The 19,818-nt window shown below is 49.2% G+C and overlaps 1 protein-coding gene across 1 annotated transcript; it reads left to right on the top strand.

Moving 5' to 3' along the window:
- The first annotated feature begins 6,266 nt into the window (after positions 1-6,266).
- On the top strand, positions 6,267-7,520 carry LOC123107442 (transcription factor MYC2-like). Its single transcript, XM_044529428.1, has one exon. It carries the CDS (start codon positions 6,312-6,314, stop codon positions 7,149-7,151), a length of 840 nt encoding a protein of 279 aa, XP_044385363.1. The 5' UTR covers positions 6,267-6,311; the 3' UTR covers positions 7,152-7,520.
- Positions 7,521-19,818: the final 12,298 nt, after the last annotated feature.

Genomic DNA, 19,818 nt, shown 5'->3' with positions numbered 1-19,818 from the left:
AAAGCCGATCCTGAGATAGCCGACACACGAAGAACGACATGACTACTACCAACAAAGCACACCAAGAGAACTAGACACACCCATGCTACAACCTAGCAAACCTGGGCTCCACCACAATGCCCCCAAGAGGGAACGCGGCGCAAAGCGTCGCCGTTGCCGAGTCCACACCGGACAAAGGTCTTCATTCGGAGCCCTGACACGGAGAGATGAACCTCGACTACGTCTTCAAGAAAAACGCGGCACCCACGGGTGTCGCCGTCGTCGGCGCCAAAGCACAGAGCTTTCGCTTCGCAACTCACCCGTACCATCAGAAGGTCGCCAGGAGGAATGCGGCAGTGCTAGATCCCCGATCCAGATCAGGATGTCACCCCACCGATAGAAGGGTACATTCGAGCTACCCGCCGCAACACCTCCCATTGTCCACACAACCCAGGAGGAGAGCCACCATCATCGCAATGGTGCCCGCCGGAGAGCAACCATGCGAACCGCCATCCGGGGACACCGCCCCCTGTGTCCTTGTCGCTAGATAGAGTATGCCAGGCACATCACAACGCACTCAACCATGGCAGGAGAAGCGATGGCATTTCATCTACTTCTAGCCCGGCATCAGTCCCTGAGTCTAGGTAGGCGCGTCCATCGTAGGAGGCACCCACACCTACGTCCCTAGCCAATCCCGGTGGACTAGGAGGGACACGACTCCAAGGCTGCCGCCGGCCGCCGATGAGCCAGCTCCAAGCCCTTGTCCAAGCGAGCTCACACGACACCATGTTCATGGTCACCGACGCCGATCCGTATCCCGACGCAACTCTACCACGACGACCACCGCCACCACCGAACACCATACCCATGAGAAGACCCACGAGCACATTTTGGGCCAAGCCCGACCTTACCTACTCGAAGCAACTGCTTCGATCCGCCCCGGGCTCCAACCAGGCTCGCCCGGGCACGAACCCTAGATCTGAGCCATCACCGGCACACATCCAGGAGAGGGGAGTCGCCACCGCCGCCCCACACCACATGCAATGCTACTGCTGCCACACCGCCACAACACAGCAGGCCCGCACCATCCCCCTACCCAACCGAGGCACCAACGCCCAGGCTAGGCAGAGCCCCCATCGCTAGCCACCACGACCACCCGACGGAGCCATAGCAGACAGCCTGGGCCTTCTACACCCGCGCCGCCTGCCGGCAAGCCAGCCGTCGTGGCCAGGGGCGCACCACCAGCCCCGCCGCCCTCGGCCCGCACCGTGGGAAACAACAGCCCGAGCAGATCTGGATCCAAAGCTGCCGCCACTGCTTCCGCACGCCCGCCACCTGCAATGATGCCCGAAGCCTAGCAGCCGCATTGGCGACCACCATGGTGCCCGCACACTGCCGCGCCACGACGCCCGGCACCTGCGTCGCGCCCAGGATGGAGGAGCCGCATATCACCATCCCCAGCCACCGAGGGAACGAACTGGCCCCGCCGTCGCCGGCTCCGGTCGGGCTTTGCCCGACCGAGGCCTAGGGCGGAGGCGGATGAGGCGGGGGGAGAAAGGAAGGGGGTGGCGGCGCTGGATTTTAGGGTTCCCACCGGTCGCCGCGCGGGGGCAACTCGGGAGGGAGGGCGGGGGAGGGAGAGGGAATCTCTCTGTTACCTCTATTGCCCAATTATTAAATCCATAATCACGGGCCAAGGACAAACCCTGCCCAGTCCCTTTCTCACCAACACATCGCTCTAGATCGACCTACCCTGTGTGGCCAGATTTCAGAGCTCGAATAGGTCACACAGATGGATTAATGATTTAAATATTCTGGGTAACTTTTTGTACTGTTCGGCTATTAAATTAGGAATAAACAGACCGTTTCCTGGGGTGGAACGTGTACACCATGTGATTTGGCTAAGCTATTCTGGAGTGGCATCCGATCGTGGTTGGATGTTAACTGCACCTTTCGTACTTTGTTGAGCTTCGAACCGTAGTGAATCAGCTGACGGGCCTGAATATGCGCTTATTTATATTTGGTTTTGCCGGGATGTGCTGGACTCTTTGAACTACTAGTAGCAAATTTACTACTGATCATATTTTCCGCAACAAACCTGCTGACTGTTTGTTTAAATTGTCTTCATTTTGTCAGCAGTGAAAATTATTGACTAAGGAGTCTGACCGAGTGCAATGGAGCTGCTGATCTCCAAAGACCAGTAAAATACTACCTTGCTAGTTAATCTTGAGGCCCGTGAAGGATATAATGGAAAGTTTAGTACCATCTTGCTAATTGAGAACAGTTTACTCTTTTATAAGGGCTGCTCTAGCACTTGTCATTGGGAGCTTGAGAAGAGGAGTGGTACATGGGCACTCCTCCTCCTCCGTCACCCGCCTCGCCTTGACGCGCGTGTGCACCGCGGTGCCACTATCCGAGACGTTGGACCATGTGCTAGTTGCGTCTCGACGCGACGATTGCTCCTGATCTGCCCTCATCTTCGTGCCTCTGCTTCCGCGTTGGCCTGACCAACCGAAGGGTATAATTTGTTCATCCCTCATTTACTCGTGCATAACCTAGCCGTATATGTTCCGGTCATAGATGGTCCGATTCTATGTACTGTATGTGCTAGTACACTTAGTTATCGGTATGAAATGCATGTTGTATTTGTCATGTTTACTATTTACTCATGGATTAGTATAATAAAAAAAGTGCTAATATTTCCAACAGTTTCTTTTGAGGATCGGCCAGTGCATCAACTTATATAGGAGTGCATACAAAAAATCACTTAGGTGACTAAGTCCAATGGGCCTTTGCCGTGCACGGACCACAGCTTCATTGGTCCCACGGTGCCATAGTCCTCTTCCCCTTCTACTTCTCCTTCCCTCTACGTGCCCCAGCTGCTTTGCACTTGCAATTGTTTATGTATGCATGTTTGCTATTAGTAACATGCTTAAAAAATGGCAAACGCGTCAGCCGATTTTCCTTGGTGAGGGTGAGGCAGCCTGAAGCTCCGAGGCCGACGAGGTCAGCCGCATACCCGTCTCGGGTGAACTCGAGGCTTCAGTGAGGTGGAGATAGGGATGTCGCAGCCATGACGTTCCCGATGAGAGCAAGTGGGAGGCTTGACTTTCGGGAAGCAGGGTGGGCTACGGGTACCGGAGAAGAAGGATGGTGATGGTGGAGAGGGGGGGAGGGTTAGACGGAATGCCGGAATGGTGGCAACGCGGCAGAGTCAACAACGAGAACATGGTGGAACAACAAGGCACGTGCAGGAGTGCCGTAGACGGCACCGATCAATAGGTCAAAAGAGGAGGCGCTGAAGAAAGACAAAGGTTGGATGGTCGTTGGATGAAAATCTAACGGTCCAGCAAAATCGGCCGAGTCCCAATTAGTTTTTAGCCAACATCTACATTTTTTTAGGCAAACTCGCAAAGATTTATTTAAACGTCACACAATTTACAGGGACGAATAAAAGTTCTCCGGATTGACCTAATCAAACATGGCGGCCAACCTTGAGCGTCCATGCTTTGCTTGTTTGTGAGCCTTGGTACTTGAGGTTCTAAATTTATACCTAAAGATACAAGAATTAAAAGACGTAGCCCGGGCCTTGATTTCATGGACAATTGCTCCATAAAGATGCCGCTGTCCCTCCCTTGATAGCTTTCACTGTCCTCTTGCAATCTGAGGCCACTTGAATTCTTTGAATGCATAGATCGTCTTACAATGCTAGTGCTTCGCTAATCGCCATGGCTTTGAGAACTACAGGGTCATCAATGTTTTCTGAAGACAACCACAGATGCTCCCTCAGAAATTCCTGAGAAATCATGGCACACAGCTCCTACCGCTCCATACCCTCCTGCACGCGGAATTGCTGCATCCACATGTATCTTCGAGTGATCCTCTGGCGGTGGTATCCATACAGACGAACAAGGGGGCGCCGCTGCAATTCGGGACCTCGGCTTGTTCAAACCAACATCTACATAGTCAGTGTCATCTGTTTGTGGTGCAAACATACTGCTTGCATCCGCAAATTATTTCCCATTTTGCATAGGAAGTTAGAAAACGTAATGCATCAAGCCCAGCTGGCCCGGCACCTTTTGCCCCATCGCCCCAGGTGCTTTCATGGCCCATGGCTGCAGCTGGCAGATCGAACTAGGCCCTGCATGCATCCCTTGGGAGAAAGGTCAATAGGTCACACACATACGTAAGGCTAGATTTTTCTTTAAAAAAACCGTAAGGCTAGATAGTTGCTGCATGCATGGCTTGGGACAATAGGCTGACCCTGCCGTTTACTCGTGTTTTAAGAAATATATGGTTCTCTTTTTGTGATAATCATGTAGAGAATGGATATAAGTATCTGGATGTAAATGCAAATTAGTCGAAGCATAGTGTAAGTCACAAGAACTTACTTCCTCCGTTCCTAAATATAAGTCCTTTTAAAGATTTCAATAAGAACTACATACGCATGTATTTATACATACTTTAATGTCTAAATTCACTCATTTTGCTCCATATGTAATCTTAATTTGAATCTCTAAAAAGACATATATTTTGGAAGGAGGAGTATATCGAAACAACAATCTTGAAACTTAAATGATTATGTTTATGTTTAAGTTTCAAAATTAACTTGCACATATATACTTGAATTCATCCTCTACATGCATGATTTGCCGTAGTTAACTTAAATGATGTGTTTTATGTCAAAATTCTCGATCAAGGTCATTTCCCGCGGGTAAGAAAAAAACTCTTGGTGAGTCGTTTCCATCTTAACCCTAGGGACGGCTAGGGAAAACTCTCCCATCCAATATTCACCGGCGAGCCCGTGGGTTCACCTCCCCTCTATCTGCCGCTTCGGTGGCCAGTGGCTTGGAGGGGAATTTCGATGGCTTTACTCCAGTTAGTAGTTTAGGTTAGGCTTTTTATTCCTCACAGGTGCGGCGCTCAAGCGGACGGCAACACTTTTTCTTCGAGTCAGTCTTCCGGACTCTGATCCTCCTGGTTCGTCTGTCTGGACGTAGTCGATGAAGCTTCGACGTAGATTCCTGTCGTCTTCTTCAGGCGATGAGGTTAGGGTTTCTCATCATGTGGCGAGTTTTGGTGTTAGGTGCTTCAGGTCTATGCAAGGGTTCAACGACGACGACCGTGGCTCCACGGCGCTAGTCCTTAGGGGCACGTGCACGAAAACTTCCTGGCTGTAATCGACAAGGTCGAGTCAGCTCCGATTTAGGAGCAGTGACAGTGGCGCGTCGACGACTTCTTGTGAGTAAGTGATTATCCATTTTCAATATGTATGTGCAGGTTATTGGTTGTCTAGCTCATCACTGCAGTTTAACTTGCTCGTTTCTTCTCTCATTTTCTCACATACTGACTAACTGATTAGTGACTACACATTATAAACCCCTGATCCCGATTGAGGCCTTGCGTTGTTTCCTCTCGAGTTATATCACTACACTACTTGCAATACGGCAGCATCCCGAAGCGGACGTTACGAAGGGTAAGCAAGTGATCGATTACCTGGGAAGCATGTCAAAGAACACACATAAAACAACAGTAACGCCGCAATGGAAGGCCCCTGATGTGAATTATGCTAAGTTGAATATAGATGGTGCTTTCTTGAATGAGGATGGTACAGCCGGGGCTGGGATGATCCTGTGGGATCATGAAGGAGTGGTCATCTTCGCTGCGACACGGGTGGTCTTTAATTGTGGTGATCCTCTGGAAGCAGAGATGGCGGCCATGGACAAAGGGCTTCGACTTGCGCTCCACTGGTCCAATTTGCTGTTGGTTGTGAAGACGGACTGCGCTGAGTTGTTGAAGATGGTGCAGTCTAAAGATGTTGAGCGCTCGAGGTATGCGAATCAGGTCAATGAGATCAGAAGGATTCTGCCTCATGAAAGGAACATTAGTCTAGCTAAAATCAGCAGACATGCGAATGTAGCGAGTCACACCCTTGCTTGTATGGGGCGCTTGCAACAGCCTGTTGGCTTCGAAACTCCCCTGTGGAAATAGCTAGTATTGTCATTTCTGAATGTAAACATAACGACGGATGAATGATAAGTTTCTTTCACGCAATAAAAAACTGATTAGTGACTACACAACTGCTAGCTAACCTAATTGTCATCTATTGGCTCAATCAAGATCTCAAGCCCGGGCCCACATGGACATGTTTTTTGCGGGGCAAAGATAAATCGATAACGAAGGAAGCCATTTCCGTGAGATAAACGTATATGCAAGGTCTCAGCCGCTAATGTGCCACCGGTATAAATACATGGCCATAGCGGAGTGGAACTACAGGTACGCATCTCCACTTGCGAGTTCTTGGAGCGACACGCACGCACGTTGCGCCGGCTATGGACGACGAGCTGCTCTCCCCGTGCTCCTCCTTCTTCCCAGTCTCGCCGCCGTCCGGCCAGTACGAGCACCACCACCACCAGTTTATTGAGTTCACTTCCTGCGAGGTCCCCGAGCAATGGTTGCTCGGCGACGTCGTCGTGCCGGCAAAGAGCGAGGACACGGGGGACCTGTGGCCCGCGGGGTCCCTGCTGTCCCCGGACTCCGAGCTCTCGGAGCTCCCCGCGGCGAGCCTCCCTGGCTCCACGGAGTCGACGCCGCGGCCGGCGGCCAAGCGGCGTGGGAGGAAGCCCGGGCCACGCCCCGAGGGCCCCACTGTCAGCCACGTTGAGGCCGAGCGGCAGCGCCGCGACAAACTGAACCGCCGGTTCTGCGACCTGCGCGCTGCAGTCCCCACCGTGTCCCGCATGGACAAGGCCTCCCTCCTCGCCGACGCCGCCGCATACATCGCCGAGCTGCGCGCCCGTGTGGCCCGGCTCGAGGACGAGAGCAAGCAGGCGGCCGCCGCGAGGTGGGACACTAACTCGGCCTCCCTTGGCGGTGGCGGCGCCTCCTTCCAGAACTTTCTAGCAGGTGACGAGACGGTGGAGGTGCGGATGGTGGGGCGAGACGCCGCCGCAGTGCGCGTGGCCACGGCCGCGGGGTCCGCCCCGCACGCGCCGGCGCGGCTGATGAGCGCGCTCCGGTCGCTGGAGCTGCAGGTGCAGCACGCGTGCGTGAGCCGCGTGCAGGGCGCGACGGTGCAGGACGTCGTCGTGGACGTGCCAGCCGCGCTGCAGCACAACGACGGCGCCGCCCTCCGCTCCGCACTACTCCAGCGGCTACGCGACAGCGCCTAGCTATAGAGCCTAGAGCTCCCCTACGTTATCTCGTGAGCATCACGACTCACGAGACAACTCCCGCGTACGGCCGATGCCATGCATGGTAAATCTGACGCCTTTGCTTCGTGTCTCCATGGAATAAATCAGAGCAACTGATTCAACATCACTTCGTTCCAAGATCTATATTGTAAACAGTGACCAGTGAAGGCTTGTTTGGATCTATACGTACGGATTGGGTATATGTACGCACGTGTGTTGCTAGTGTTATATGCTTGTTATACTGTTGATTTTTTTTTTCATTTTGAATGGAGAGTGCTTGTTATACTATTGTGTAATATATACATGTCCTGTATTTTTGACAACTTAAGTAGTACTTGTATTGGTGTATCTTGTGCTGCTAGAGATGAATCATGAATGTTCGGTTGAACAGAACGAGCTTAGGCCCTGTTTGGTTCATAAGTCCTAGGACTTTTTTTTAGTCCCAACTTATAAGTCTCAAGTCCCTAAAAAGTCCCTACCTGTTTGGGTCCTGGAATTTATAAGTCTCTATAAGGCCATATTACAACTATAAGTCCCTATAAGTCCCTCCTTGAGAGTCTTATTTCATAAGTCCCATATGTCTACTTTAAGTCCCTATAAGTCCCTTCTGTTTGGTTTAGACGAGACTTATAGGGACTTATTTAAGTCGTTAGACCAATAAGTCCCAACAAACAAACACCCTCTAAGATCAATCTAATGGGCTCTCTATAATCTTCTATTCTTAAATAGTTGCAACCATGCATGTATGCCATGCCATTAATTCACGACCCCACTAAATATTTTTCCATACATGCAACCCTTTTACATCAACAAATCAGGCATGGCTGCCAAATCATTGGCCACCACATCATTCTCACAATTATTCATATCATCAAGCTAAGTATTCATATTTTCACTCTATCATCCCGTGCAACGCACCGGTTATCTTCTAGTTCGATACATGATGGCACCTTGGTTTCGGTATTAGGAAAACTAATGGCTCTTTGATTCAGATATAATTTATCATAAAGATTGTAAGGGGTTTTAGTGACTGTGGGACTTTGAAATTAAGGATCGGTTTTGTCGACAAGAGGGGGCGAGAGGGTGGGGGGGGTGCGTCAATATTTTCCCAAAGAGGAAGAGATGATGCAGTATAGCTACGATAGGTATTTCCCTCAGTTATGAAACCAAGGTTATCAGTCCAGTAGGAGAACCAAGCAACACCATATAAACGGTACCTGCACACAAAGAACAAATACTTGCAACCTGACAAGTAAGAGGGGTTGTCAATCCCTCCACCGTAAAAAGATAGATTGATTTCTATAAGATTGTATAATTGGATCTAGCAAAAACACAAAATAAAATAAGTAAAGAAAAAAGTTAAGCAAGGTATTTTTGGGTTTTTGGAATAATAGATCTGAAAGCAATATGATAAAAGATAGATCCGAGGGCCGTAGATTTCACTAGTGGCTTCTCTTGAGAAAATAGCATACGATGGGTAAATAAATTACTGTTGGGCAATTGATATAAGAGCAAATAATTATGACGATATACAAAGCAATGAACATGTATATAGACATCACATCCAAGATTAGTAGACCGACTCCTGCCTGCATCTAGTGTATTAAGTTCATGGAGAAACGGAGTAATGCAATAAGAACGATGACATGATGTCGACAAGATCTATTAATGTAGGAATAGACCCCAAGTTTTTATGTTTAATAGCAACGATACATACGTGCCACGCTACCCCTTCTGTCACTGGGTGAGGACACTGCAAGATCGAATCCATCACAAAGCCCCTCTTCACATTGCAACAAAAATCAATCTAGTTGGCCAAACCAAACCAAAGTTTCGTAGAAGAAATACGAGTCTATAATAATCATGCATATAAGAGATCAAAGAGGACTCAAATAATATTCATAGATAGATCTAATCATAAACTCGCAATTCATCGGATCCCAACAAACACACCGCAAAAAGTCATTACATCATATAGATCTCCAAGAACATCGAGAAGAACATTGTATTGAGAATAAAAAAAGAGAAGAAGCCATCTAGCTACTGCCTACGGACCCGTAGGTCTATGGTGAACGACTCACGCATCATCGGAGGAGCACCAATGAGGATGATGAACCCATCCATGATCATGTTCCAGAATAGGGGTCTAGATTGGATCTCATGGTTCTGGAACTTGCGGCGGCCGCTAGGGGTTTGGGAATATCTGACTATTTATAGAGTTGAGAGGAGGTGGAGGAGACCTCCATGGGCCTCATACGTCCATTTTGCATCATGCTTTTATATTGATAGTTATTGCATTATGGGTTGTTATTACACATTATGGTATAATACTTATGCCTTTTCTCTCTTATTTTACAAGGTTTACATGAGAGAGAATGCCGGCATCTGGAATTCTGGACTGGAAAAGGAGCAAATCTGAGAGACCTATTCTGCACAACTCCAATAGTCCTGAAACATCACGGACAATTATTTTGGAATATATAAAAAATATTGGGCGAAGAAAGCACCAGAGGGGACCCACCACGCAACCACATGGGTGGGGGGTGCACCCAACCCCCTGGGCGCGCCCCCTGCCTTGCCGTCCACCTGGCAGGCCCCCGGTGCCCATCTTCTGCTATATCAAGGATTTTACCTGAAAAAATTCAAGAGGAAGCTTTCGGGACGAAGCGACACCGTCTCGAGGTGGAACTTGGGTAGAACCAATCTAGGGCTCCGGCAGAGCTGATCTGTCAGGGAAACTTCCCTCCTAGAGGGGGAAATCGAAACCATCATCATCACCAATGATCCTCTCATCGAAAGGGGGCAATCTCCATCAACATCTTCACCAGCACCATTCTCCTCTCAAACCCTAGTTCATCTCTTGCATCTGATCTTTGTCTCAAAACCTCAGATTGATACCTGTGGGTTGCTAGTAGTGTTGATTACTCCTTGTAGTTGATGCTAGTTGGTTTATTCGGTGGAAGATCATATGTTCAGATCTTTAATGATAATAATTACTCCTATGATTATGAACATGAATATGCTTTGTGAGTAGTTAGATTTGTTCCTGAGGATATGGAAAAAGTCTTGTTATAAGTAATCATGTGAATTTGGTATTCGTTCGATATTTTGTTGAGATGTATGTTGTCTCTCCTCTAGTGGTGTTATGTGAACGTCGACTACACAACACTTCACCATGATTTGGGCCTAGGGGAAGGCATTCGTAAGGGAGTCCTGGATTAGGGGGTCCTCGGATGGTCGGGCTATGTGATATGGGCCGGACTAATGGGCCGTGAAGATACAAGACTGAAGCCCCCCCCCCCCCGTGTCCGGATGGGACTCTCCCTTCCGTGGATGGCAAGCCTGGCGTTCGGATATGAAGTTTCCTTTCTCTGTAAACCGACTTTGTACAACCCTAGGCCCCTCCGGTGTCTATATAAATCGGTGGGTTTAGTCCATAGAGGCAATCATAATCATATAGGCTAGACATCTAGGGTTTAGCCATTACGATCTCGACGTAGATCAACTCTTGTAAACCCTGTACTCATCAAAGTCAATCAAGCAGCAAGTAGGGTATTACCTACATTAAGAGGGCTCGAACCTGGGTAAACATTGTGTCTCCTGTCTCCTGTTATCCTCGATCCTCAGACGCACAGTTCGGGACCCCCTACCTGAGATCAGCCGGTTTTGACACCGACATTGGTGCTTCCATTGAGAGTTCCTCTGTGTCGTCAATAGAAGGATTGATGGCTCGCCTTGTCGTCAACAAAAAATCACCACTGGAAGGGCCCTAGCTCCTGGGCAGATCCTCCAACTCGGCAGTTTTTCCGTGGACGCCCGCTCGGCAGTTAAGCCAAAGCCGGTCCCCCAAACTGCCAAAAATCATCTCCGCATTGGCCTCGAACACTCCGACAAGATGGATCCGGCAGATGTTTCATCTTTGAATGAACTGCTAGATCGCATTGCCGCCCTGGGGGTCGTAACAAACTATGATCGGATCGGGCTTAAACCCGATCAAAGGGAAATCAAGTCCCCGCCGATCACCCATCTGGTTGCGATTGTGGAGGAGGAAGCCAAGGATAACTCTCCCCCTACACCGAGAACAAGCTACGTTCGGATTTTCGAGCCCTGCGAGCCGGATACCCATCTTCGGGAAGAGACTCCCTGTCCTCCGAACATAGAACCAGGCGTCGAGCCTGAAAACCCCCAGGGTACTCCGGATCCTGGGCCAGTGATCTTAGAGATTCTTAAAACTCCGGATCCCCCAGTGGGTCAGGGTTCGGATTTAAACCCGCCCACCCACCACAAGCAATATTGCCCAAGCAATTCTGGTCCCCCGGACATATGCGACCTAATGTATGTACGACAACAACCTCAGGAAATAGTCCATCACTTTTGGTCTAGATTCCTCCTTGTTAAAAACAAGATCAAGGATTGTTGTGATGACGACACGGTTTCAGTATTTTGCCGCAATTGTATGGATGAGGGTATCCTCAATGCCCTCAACCGACACCGCATAGCACACTTCACAGATTTGGCACACATAGTACAGAAGTATTGCGCCATGGAAAGCGCCTGGAAAGCCCAGACAGCCCGGCGAGACCCGCCCGCCTTCAAGCCTCCCATCGCACGAGCAAAAAGGATGCACCCTCACGGGGCACCTAATCTTCATCCCATGGACAAGCAAATCAAGCCCTTAGCGGGACATAGAACTGTCTTTGAGGAATGGCTCGACAAGCCCTATCAGATACACACAATGCCGAATACCGAACCAGCACACAACCTTCGGGCGTGTTGGATACTCCGGCAGGTGGCTAAGAGCGGTGAGACTATCCTCACCAACACCACCCCAGAGAATTCCTCTTCGAAGGATGATGATCTCAATGTATTTATGGTCTACGAGACTTTTTCTTCAAATAATTGGTGCAAAAGGGCGCTCCGCAGCCTCGCCGAAGTTAACCAAGCCGCAATAAATCCTTGGAATGACATGGCAATTACTTTCAACACCAACGATGAACCAAGGGCCTGATCAGTCCGAGCACCAGCCGCTTTGGTCCTAAACCCAATTATGGACGGCTTTTGACTCACTAAGGTGCTCATGGACGGTGGCAGTGGACTGAACCTTATCTACAAGGACACGCTTGATAAAATGCATATAGACAAGAGCCGCATCGAGTAGAGCAGTACAACCTTTTGAGGCATTATCCCCAGTCGCGAAGCACGATGCTCGGGGAAAATTAAACTCGATGTGGTATTCGACACGCTAGAGAAATACATGTCCTAAGAGTTAATCTTCCATGTGGCACCTTTCAACAGCGGATATCATGCCCTATTGGGGCGAGACACACTCACACGCTTTCAAGCCATACCCCATTACGGGTACATGAAGCTCAAAATTCCCGGGCCCAACGGAGTTATCACTATCACCAGTGATCCGGACATAGCACTCTACACCGAAAACAAAGCCGCATCCCTGGCCCTCGAGGCACTATCCGAGGCCCTTGCGGCCGAGGAGCTCACCGCTTTGCGTTCCATAGTGGATAGAGATGACATAATCCTTGATAAAAGGCCTATGTCCACTTCTTTCAAGCCAGCAAACGAAATAGTCAAATTCCAAGTCCACCCGATGGATCCTAATAAAACAACAGCCATTGGAGCACAGCTGGACCCGACGGTCGACGCTGCTCTAAGAGCATTCCTGCGTGAGAATTGGGACATCTTTGCCTAGCATCCTTCAGATATGCTAGGAATCCCACGTAGACTGGTCGAACACAGCCTCAACATAATAAAGGGATTCAAGCAAGTTAAGCAAACACTACTGTAATTTTCCGAACCCAAGCGACAAGCTATGGGGGAGGAGCTAGCCAAACTACTTGGAGCCAGGTTCATTAGAGAGATAAAACACCCGAATTGGCTAGCGAACCTGGTCATGGTACCAAAGAAGGACAAATCCTGGCGCCTTTGTGTCAATTTCAAAGACCTCAATAAGGCCTGCACTAAGGACCCTTCCCACTGCCCCGCATTGACCAAATCATCGCTGCAACTGCAGGACACGATTCACTGTGTTTTCTCGATGCATACTCCGGATACCATCAGATTAAGATGAAGGAATCCGATCAGGCCGCAACGACATTTATCACTCCGTACGGGCCTTTCTGCTTTAACACTATGCCTTTTGGACTCAAAAACGCCGACGCTACTTACCAACACATGATTCAAACATGCTTGGAAAAACTAATTGCCAAGACGGTGGAGGCATATGTCGATGATGTAGTGATCAAAAATAAACATGTCGAATCATTGGTGGATGACTTGCGTCTTACATTTGACAACGTTTGAACTTATGGCATACGGCTCAATTCGGAAAAACGCGTTTTCGGCATTCCGGCCGGAAAGCTGCTCAGGTTCATTGTTTCTAATAGAGGAACCAAAGCAAATCCGGCCAAAATCCGAGCCTTTTCACAGTTGGCAATACCAACAGACCTAAAGCAGGTCCAAAAACTAGCTGGGTGCGTGGCATCCTTGAGCCACTTTATCTCCAGATTGGGAGAGAAGGCGCTGCCGCTATATCGCCTGCTTTGATGTACCGACCACTTTGAGTGGACGGACGCAGCAACAACCGGTTTGGAGGAAATGAAAACTTTGCTAGCAAACAACCCAATCCTTGCTGCACCAAACATCGACAAACCTATGTTATTGTACATATCTGCAACTCGCCAGGTGGTGAGCATAGTACTCGTCGTTGAATGAGAGGAAGAGGGACATAAATTCCCACTCCAAAAACCCGTATACTACGTATCAGCGGTTCTCACACCATGCAAATCCCGATACCCGCACTATCAAAAGATAGCCTATGCAGTTTTCATGGCATCTTGGAAGCTGCGACACTAATTTCAAGAGTGCTCGATCATGGTGGCCTCCGAGGTACCACTCAATGATATAATAAACAATCGAGACGCCACCGGCCGCATTGCAAAATGGGCCATTGAGCTCTTACCATTTGAAATAACGTACAAACCACACCGTGCTATTAAATCTTAGGTGTTGGCCGACTTTGTCGCCGAATGGACGGAGGCCGAACTCCCTAAAGAGTACGGAACATACTCCAACTGGGTGATGTACTTCGACGGCTCCAAAATGTTAGCCGGATTGGGGGCCGGTGTCATCCTAATATCCCCTACAGGGGACATAGTCTGTTACGTATCACAAATCATGTATATGGACTCCAACAATGTAGCCGAATATGAGGTGCTACTGCATGGTCTCCGGAAGGCCGTTTCTATGGGCATACAACGCCTCGAGGTGCGCAGGGACTCGAACCTCGCAATATCCCAAATAAACAGAGAATTCCATGGAACAGATCCAAAGATGCCGGCTTACTGCAACGCCGTACTTAAAACATCAGCTCGATTCGAGGGGCTCGAGTTTCATCATGTGGCCCGAGACAGTAACCAAGTAGCGGACATCCTTGCTAGAATGGGTGCTAAATGCGACCCCGTCCCACCTAACACCTTCGTCGAAAAGGCTCTTTAAGCCATCCGTGGTATGGCAGGACGAGAGCGGAAATACCAGTCCGGCGCCGATCACACCCCCGGATGCCGAACATGATTCGGATATCATCGGGGGCTCGGGCATAGAACCAACACCTTCCGCCCATGTAATCATGGCGGTAATCGCTCCATGGCCGAACCTTTCTTGGCCTACCTTAATAGGCGGGAGCTCCCTGATGACCAGAATGAGGCTCGTCGTATTGTTCGACACTCGAAAGCCTACAAAGTTCATGAAGGAGAGCGCTACAAGAAGGAGTCCTTCAAAGATGTATCCCCGAAGAGGAGGGGTGGGAACTCTTGGCCGAAATACATGCTGGCCTCGGCGGCCATCACGCTGCAGCTCGGGCCCTTGTAAGCAAGGCCTTTTATACATGTTTCTTCTGGCCGACAGCCCGTGCAGATGCACAGTCCCTTGTACAGCGCTGTGTCGGGTGCCAGCTCTTTGCCAATGAAAGCCATATGCCACCCACAGTCCTAAGAACAATACCCATTACTTGGCCTTTCGCGGTCTGGGGGCTAGAATGGTCGGACTCCTTAAAGGGGGAAGCCATAAGAAGAAATATTTACTGGTTATGGTGGATAAATTCACTAAGTGGATAGAGGCCAAACCACTAAAAACGGCCGAAGCCGGACCGGTGATAGATTTTATCTCTGGGTGTTGTACACCATTACGGTGTCCCGCATAGTATTATTACTGACAATGGCTCTAACTTCACAACCAATGAGGTGAAAAATTTGTGTGCTAATCTAGGTATTAAACTCGATTACGCCTCCGTGTATCACCCCCAAACAAATGGTCAAGTTGAACGGGCCAATGGCCTTATAATGAGAGGCATCAAACCCAGACTAGTGTGATCCCTAAAGGAGTCGGATAAACACTGGGTCTAGGAGCTCGACTCTGTACTTTGGGGGTTGTGGACCATGCCCAATTGCACGACCAGATACACAGTGTTCTTCATAGTGTACGAAGAAGAGGCTGTCTTGTCCTGTGATATTATTCATGACTCACCTTGAGTGCGCATTTATGAGGAGAAAGAGGCCGAGCTCGATCGGCAGGACGACTTAGGCGGCCTGGAGGAGGAGCGCGATGTCGCAAAAGCCCGTTCCGCATTCTACCAGCAACAATCTCGAAGATACCAAAGCAGAGAAGTGCGGGCAAAGACTTACAACGTCGGAGAACTCGTTCTACGCCTACCAGAGAAGAAAAAGGACAAGCTCAAGCCCAAATGGGAGGGTCCCATCATTATAGATGAAGTTCTCACTGGAGGAGCCTATCGCCTTCCAAAGGCATCGGAAAATCGCTTAGAGCCGAACCCATGGAACACTGCCAGGCTCCGAAGATTCTACGCCTAAGTCCGGACACATACCTTTGTTCGTTCACTTTTTCTCCATTTCAATTTTTTCTTTTTCATTTGTTTTTACGATCTCTAAGCATGTGTTCGGGTAAGCCGCACACTGGAGGTGTGTACGTCCGTAAATGTACACATCCCACCATAACTGGGGGGCTTCCCTCAATAGAAGCTTATTAATATTTTGAGCATAAAGCTCACCATATATATGTGTTGTCTGCTCATATACGTGATCTCTTCGCCATTATATGCACCTCTATGACTAAGTTTTTGCCAAGCTTGGTTGCCTGACTCCTGTGCTTATGCCCTACGTCCCCGCTTGTTCGGCTAGGGCATAAAGGGAGCACCTCTGCGATTGTTACAACCGGGTCATCCGGATATGTACCTCAGACGGGTGAAGCCGAAAGATAGCGTTGTTAAGGGAATAATTGGTCGGTGGACAAACAACGAACTACCTTCGTTTCAATATAAACTCTCAAAATACATAAACTCCGACGATTCTTTCGCACCATGGCTTAGGCATGTATAAATAAGGCATTCCGACCTAGGGAGAGGAACCCTTAATGGAAATATTCTATCTGGAAGATGTTTCTTACGATAAAAAGTAATATAACATAACTCCCCGAATACAATTTGTCTGTTCAAGCACTATGACCAGATTGCCTAGTTTCTGAATATACTTAGTGTTTACCACGTATAAAGTATCCGGAAACACTCAAACCCTTGGGGTTCGCAGTGTGAAGTGGAAGGTCTGCTGTGACAATCTTTTAAATTCTGTCTGGAGATAAATTTGATGATAAAGTACATTGTTACATGGAATCGAACGCCTACTCTTTATCTATATCATCTATCTGACTGTCCAGTTTACAGTCCCGTTGTGAAAATTTGGCGGCTATCTTCACTTGGTCATACACCAAGCTAACAGGAATTTCTTGTCCATCTGGTCCCCGAGGTCCGACCCGGGCCATATGATTTGGATCAAGTCCGGTATACCGCGTTTTCACCATGGCCCAGGCTTCTCGTGCACCTTCTCGACATGATGATGCCTTCCATAGCTAAAAGCGAAGGCGATCTCCCTTGAATAAATTCGTGAGCTCATCCATCATTCCTGGAGGAGAATCGGAGGGACATAAAGCCTTAGTCATGTTCCTCATTGCTTTTCGAGCTCGCTCGTGCACTTTGGACAGCTCTTGTAGCAAGTCGCCTTGAAATCCGGACACTTCTCCCTCGGGCCGCCTAGTTAACAAACCTACAAGAACAAATCTCGTAAGACCTTTCCATCAGAGAACCGCATGAAAGTTAGGTTAAGGGACATACTGAATATGCTGCCTTTCAGCTTTCTGTTCTCCTTCAATGCATCCGACAATTGGGCTTGTACGTCCTTTAAATCTTCGGCTTGCTTGACGTTGGCATCCTTAGCTTGTTCCTTTCATTAATGGTCCGTCTTAATACACGTTGACCAGTGGCTTCCTGCCCTTTAGCATGCTGTTTGTCCGCCTAAGCAGCCTTTAGCCTCTCCTCCAACTGATCTGCCGATCCTGCTGCCGCAAACAAAAAAATGAATATTCAAAAATCATTGTTAGCACAAAATCATATTTTCTAGACACTGTTGAGCTTACCATCTAGAGCCTTCTTGGATTTCTTCAAATTTTCCAGTTCGGCGGTGACAACAGTTAGCTTGTTCCGGCATTCTTCAAGCTCCTTGGACAACATGTTACTTTTAGCCACAAGTACAAGATAATATCAATGGCCCTTAAATTAGTTGGGCCAACTGCTTCAAGTCTCGGGGGCTACTGGCACATGATTATTGAATCTACACAAAAGTTCTTACCCGCATATCCTTTGAAAGCTGGTGAGTGGCTCCGGCAAGTCCATCCTGAGCAGCTCAGATATATGCATCCGCAGAGCTAAGGGCATTGAACGCCTCTTCGGTAAAACTTGGGTCGTGCATGGCCTATTTTTGCCGCCGATGATTCATCGCGCTGTCCACTTCGAAATTGGTGACAGACACATTATTTGAATCCTCTTGGAGATGACAATTCGACATTTTGCCCGTATCAACCCTAGTCCTTATGGTAGGGACCGGGGCCGGATTGGTCGATGCATGACAGGCGAGGTCCCCGGATATAGTCTGGTGTATGCTCTTCCTAAAGAATGGCCCAGCAAAAAACATCAAAATTCGCTCTATCCACTGAGAGCATGTTAAAAACTATACCTCTTTGGTGAAGGTGGGGGCTCGGTAGTATCACAGATTGCCCTTCTTTTCAAAGACTCGCCTTGCGCAGGCGCCGCCTTCTTAGAGGGCACCTTTGATACAGCTCGGCGAGACGAGCACCGCCCCTTCGGTGCATGAGACAGTGCAGTGGGTGAGCCGCAACAATAAACACTTTTGAAGGAGACGTCTCCTGGGTACTTACATGAGAGGAGGGTGAGGGAGTCCTGGACTAAGGGGTCCTCGGGCGTCCGTCCTGTTATCCATGGGCCGGACTGATGGGCTGTGAAGACATGAAGGCCGAAGAATGCACCGTGTCCAGATTGAACTCTACTTGGCGACCGGAGATCTCTTCTTACGTAACTGACTCCATGTAAACCCTAGATTCCCTTGGTGTCTATATAAACCGAAGGGGATAGTCCGGAAAGGACACCATATATACTCATTACCATAACCACATAGGCTAGACTTCTAGGGTCTAGCCATCACGATCTCGTGGTAGATCCACTCTTGTAACACTCATATTTATCAATATAAATCAAGCAGGACGTAGGGTTTTACCTCTATAGAGAGGGCCCGAACCTGGGTAAACATCGTGTCCCCCGTCTCCTATTACCATCGATCCTAGACGCATAGTTCGGGACCCCCTACCCGAGGTCCGCCGGTTTTGACACCGACATTGGTGCTGTCATTGAGAGTTCCATTGTGCCATCAGCAAAGGGCTCGATGCCCCCTTCGAGGGTCAGCAATGACGTTGTCTAGGCAGAAACCTTCCTCCCTGGACAGATCTTCGTATTCGGCGGCTTTGTACCGCGGGCCAACTCGCTTGGCCATCTGGAGCAGATCTACAGCTACGCCCCTGGCCATCAGGTCAAATTCGGGAGCTTGAATTACATTGCAGACATCCGTGGAGACTTGATCTTCGACTGATTCGAGACCGCGGCAACCGCTCCCCGTCGCCCCGATGAACATGGCTTAAACCTGTCATCAGGCCGCATCCAGGAGATAGCTCCCGTAGCAGCTCCGGCCTAAAATCCGGAGTAGTTCAAGTCATCCGAAGATGGGAAGCTCAACCCCATCACGGGGACCACCAATTCCACGGTGCTGGAGCCACACATAGATCCCACTTCGTACGATATCTGCATCAATGGAACCCCGGACTCGCCTCCGATGTCGAGCTCCGAACCCTACGAGCCTGCGTACGCCGAACTCGATCGGTTATCAATCTTCAAGTTCAGCGCCGCAGATGTCTTCCAATACTCGCCCATGGGCGACATACTAGACTCGCTAAAAAAACCTATCCCTGGCAGGCGACCCGTCTCCGAACTATGTTCGGTTCGAACTTACAGCGGACAATGGAGAATTTTGCTTCCCACCCGCCACCCACTTCATAGCCAATGTTAAAAATGTAACCAACACACCCGATCCCCACGCCAAAGACATCGACAGTATGAACGACGATGAAGGGCAAGGCCAGAGCTTACTACCCGCTAGACACGGGACAAGCACTTCCTGGTATGACGTGTGTATGATAGACACACCTTATGGCGCTCTCG

Source organism: Triticum aestivum, chromosome 5A (assembly GCF_018294505.1).
Source record: "Triticum aestivum cultivar Chinese Spring chromosome 5A, IWGSC CS RefSeq v2.1, whole genome shotgun sequence".
In the NCBI taxonomy this organism is placed as follows: domain Eukaryota; kingdom Viridiplantae; phylum Streptophyta; class Magnoliopsida; order Poales; family Poaceae; genus Triticum; species Triticum aestivum.
This window is presented reverse-complemented; position numbering and strand designations above follow the sequence as displayed.